This window comes from Etheostoma spectabile, chromosome 18 (assembly GCF_008692095.1).
Source record: "Etheostoma spectabile isolate EspeVRDwgs_2016 chromosome 18, UIUC_Espe_1.0, whole genome shotgun sequence".
Classification (NCBI taxonomy): Eukaryota; Metazoa; Chordata; class Actinopteri; order Perciformes; family Percidae; genus Etheostoma; species Etheostoma spectabile.
In genome coordinates, this window is record NC_045750.1 from 17,425,887 (window position 1) to 17,429,344 (window position 3,458).

The 3,458-nt window shown below is 41.7% G+C and overlaps 1 protein-coding gene across 4 annotated transcripts in view; it reads right to left on the bottom strand.

Moving 5' to 3' along the window:
• The window catches only part of cdk19 (cyclin dependent kinase 19), a 72,635-nt gene that overhangs the window by 3,508 nt on the left and 65,669 nt on the right, over window positions 1-3,458 (bottom strand). For all 4 annotated transcript variants that reach the window (XM_032542448.1, XM_032542446.1, XM_032542445.1 and 1 more), the window contains one exon: window positions 1,689-1,934. In XM_032542448.1, coding sequence (XP_032398339.1) covers window positions 1,689-1,934 — 246 coding nt within the window. The remainder of the gene's footprint in view (window positions 1-1,688; window positions 1,935-3,458) is intronic.

Consider the following 3,458-nt stretch of genomic DNA (forward strand, 5'->3'; position numbering starts at 1 on the left):
ATGGAGGAGGAGGTGTGATGGTGTGGGGGTGCTTTGCTGGTGACAATGTTAGGGATGTATTCCAAATTGAAGGCATATTGAACCAGCATGACTACCACAGCATCCTGCAGCAACATGCAACATCCCATCCAATTTGCGTTTAGTTGGACCATCATTTATTTTTCAACAGGACAATGACCCCAGACACACTTCCAAGAAGGAGAGTGATGGAGTGTTGCGCCTCCACAGTCACCGTACCTTAACCCAATTGAGATGGTTTGGGGTGAGCTGGACCGCAGAGTGAAGGCAAAGGGGCGAACAAGTGCAGAGCATTTTGGGAATTCCTTCAAGACTGTTGGGAAACCATTTCAGGTGCCTACCTCTTGAAACTCATCAAGAGAATGCCAATAGTGTGCAAAGCAGTAATCAGAGCAAAGGGGGGCTACTTTGAAGAAACTAGAATATAGGACATGTTTTCAGTTATTTACCACTTTTTTGTTAAGTATATAATTCCACATGTGTTCATTCATAGTTTTGATGCCTTCAGTAAGAATCTACAATGTAAATAGTCATGAAAATAAAGAATGTACATATATATATATATATATATATATATATATATATATATATATATACACACAGATACACATGTATCTTTGATGTATTTCTACTCACACAGAGAGGTCACCTCTATCAGTCTGCAGTACACTCATTGACAGGTCTCTGCTCTTATTTCACCTGCCTCCCTCCATCACTCAGATACCTCCCTCTCTTTGGCCCCGTGATAAGAGCCACTGATACAATGGGCGCCAGAGTGGGAAAGGACAATGTAGAACACACAGCTCCTATCTGTTAGCCGACAGGCTGCCAAACACATACTGTAGATTACACCGCTGACATGCTGTGCAAAGAAATGTTCACCATCTGTAGCGTTAGCAGGCTACAACACAGCCACAGGACAGTAAAGACAAAATGAATATCTATAAGCTCACAAAGTTGCATGTAACAACATCAGTCAATTATTTTCTGAATAATCAAACATTCTTTAATCTGTAATATTACCTAAACAGCTGGTCACTGTCGTTTTTGTCAAGCAAACAGGACAAAGTAGTGCACTTGTTCTGGACTATTCTTAGCGGCAGATTAATCTACGATACATTTAGTACTCTAATGAGTATTTTAACACTCGCCAAGCGCCAAATGCGGATACATTTTCCTTGGGCGAGGGCTTTCGTCGCATGTTGGGTAGATGTTTGTACCAAAGTAGGAGGGGGGGCTGGCACACGCACACATAAACATACACTGACGCAAACACACGCACACATGGAAACGCCAGCCTACGCGATAAAAACAGGGATAAACCAGCAGGACATGCGACCCACACAAGAACATTTTGTAGTGATGGTTAAGAAAAAAACATGTAGTTTAATATTGTGGCCGATAAAAAAATGCTTGGCCAGTCAACTTGAGTTAAAAATGTGATTAAGCAGCAGGATGCTGTATGTGGGATTGAGTCTAAATAAACTAGTGTGTGTATTCATGATGGTGATGTCAGCCAGTGCAATTGCGTGGCTCACTGATGTGTTTTTATGATATCAGGCTGTAACACACAACACTTCACTGTTTGTTTGAGTCTTTTAATGGCAGTTGTTGCCAATTAGAAAAATTAAGAATATCAACAGCCGACTAACAACTTAAATCCCACCAACCTGGTACTCTGACTGTAGAAGACTAGTGCCTGAGGAGGCCCCAGCGGGCCCAATCCGAGGTTTCTTGTTGGGGGGGCCCTGGTCCTGGCCGTGTTGTAACCCGCCGCCGGCGGTGGCCCCCGTGGCTCCGCCAGTGCCGTTGGTTTGGGCCAAGTTCTGCTGGGACGGAGCCTGCGGGGCTGCCGTCTGCTGCTGGTTCTGGGCCTGAGTCTGACCTGTGGTCTGCTGGTGCTGCTGGGTCTGGTTCTGCACACAGACACACAGGGCAAAGGCCATTAAGGGCAACTTGTATTTTGTGTTTGTATAAGAACATGTTTACCTGCTTTAATGTTTAAAAAGAAACACATTATTTTTCGCATACTGTCCCTGGCCCTGGGTACTCGGTCCCCTTTCCCCACCCAGTCCGAAGCCCCTGATTAGAGCTGTCACAATCCCAAATGATGCTGTACAATTATTTGTCTCAGAAATAATTGCAATTAACAATATAATTGTCTCTTTAATTCACATTTAAAAATATTGCTTGATGCATTACTTTTGAAACCAAATGAAAGTTTTGAATCAATCCCAGGATACATATTTTTGTATATATATCACTGTCTCGTGACCCAGATAATACACAAAATATAAAAGATAGCCTAGGTAAACAAGGCCTCTTTATGATCATAGAACATTTTTTCTAACTCTATCCCCCATTGTAATTTTTGTTGCTCTGAACGTGTATTGGGTCAAGTGCCAACAACTTACAATTGAGATAATAACAAAACTATACAGTCTGACCAATAATCACTTAAATGATTACAATTTGTCATATCTAAACAAAATCAACAATTACCAGTCGTACACCTTAAGACCGAATGTTAGCAATTAAATGCGGTTAATAAAGAAACTGCAATTATGTGAAAAAAAAAAAAAAAAGAAAAAAAAAAGTTCATAGGTCATAATTGTATTTAGAGGTTATAAGAGCCTAGGTTTACATAGTTTAATTTTCAAAAAACATATTTTTGTTGCAGCTCCTCTTTTCACCCTGTGTTTTGAGCGCTCTGTTTTAGCTACAGAGTGAGGCATCTCACTTCTGTTCCATCTAGTGTAGTCCAGCCCTTACTGGCCTGTTTGGAGCAGTTTGTAACAGTGTTTTCTGGTGGAGATGGTAAGTGCCTTTGGGGGGGGGGGGGGGGGACTTTGTGCAAAAAGCATAACATGAGCACTTTAGCGCTTGACTAGAAAAGTGCTATAAAATGCAGTGTGTGCGCAGTTCTGTTTTGTGTTATTATGATAGTCCTGTGCTCCCGTGACTTATGCTCTTAACATACTGGTTAACACACTAACATGGAAACATCAGTGTTGTCCTAACCAAACACCAGTTTGGTTGAACCTAGTAGTGATAAATAACCACGGACACACCCCATACTTGTAAAGCTAAACAAACTGCTGTACTGGCCGGGAAAAATACTGCAGAACGTGGCTAACGTTACAGCTAAAGCCTGTGACATTTACCTGTGTTTTTCTTCCTCTGTCATTGATCCCTCTGGACAGTAATACAAGCTTACTAGTTTCCACAGGCTTCCATTCCAGCCATGTTCTTTTAAAATGAGGGCAATTCCTACCAAGAACTAGTTTGACAATATCGTACGCTGCCGGTCAAAAGTTTGGGGTCACTTACAAATTTCCATCCCACTCCATTATAGACAGAATACCTGATCTGAGTGGGTTGCTGATCTTTAAAGCAATATCTACATTGCCCAGCAACCATTCATCCAATGTTCCAAAGGC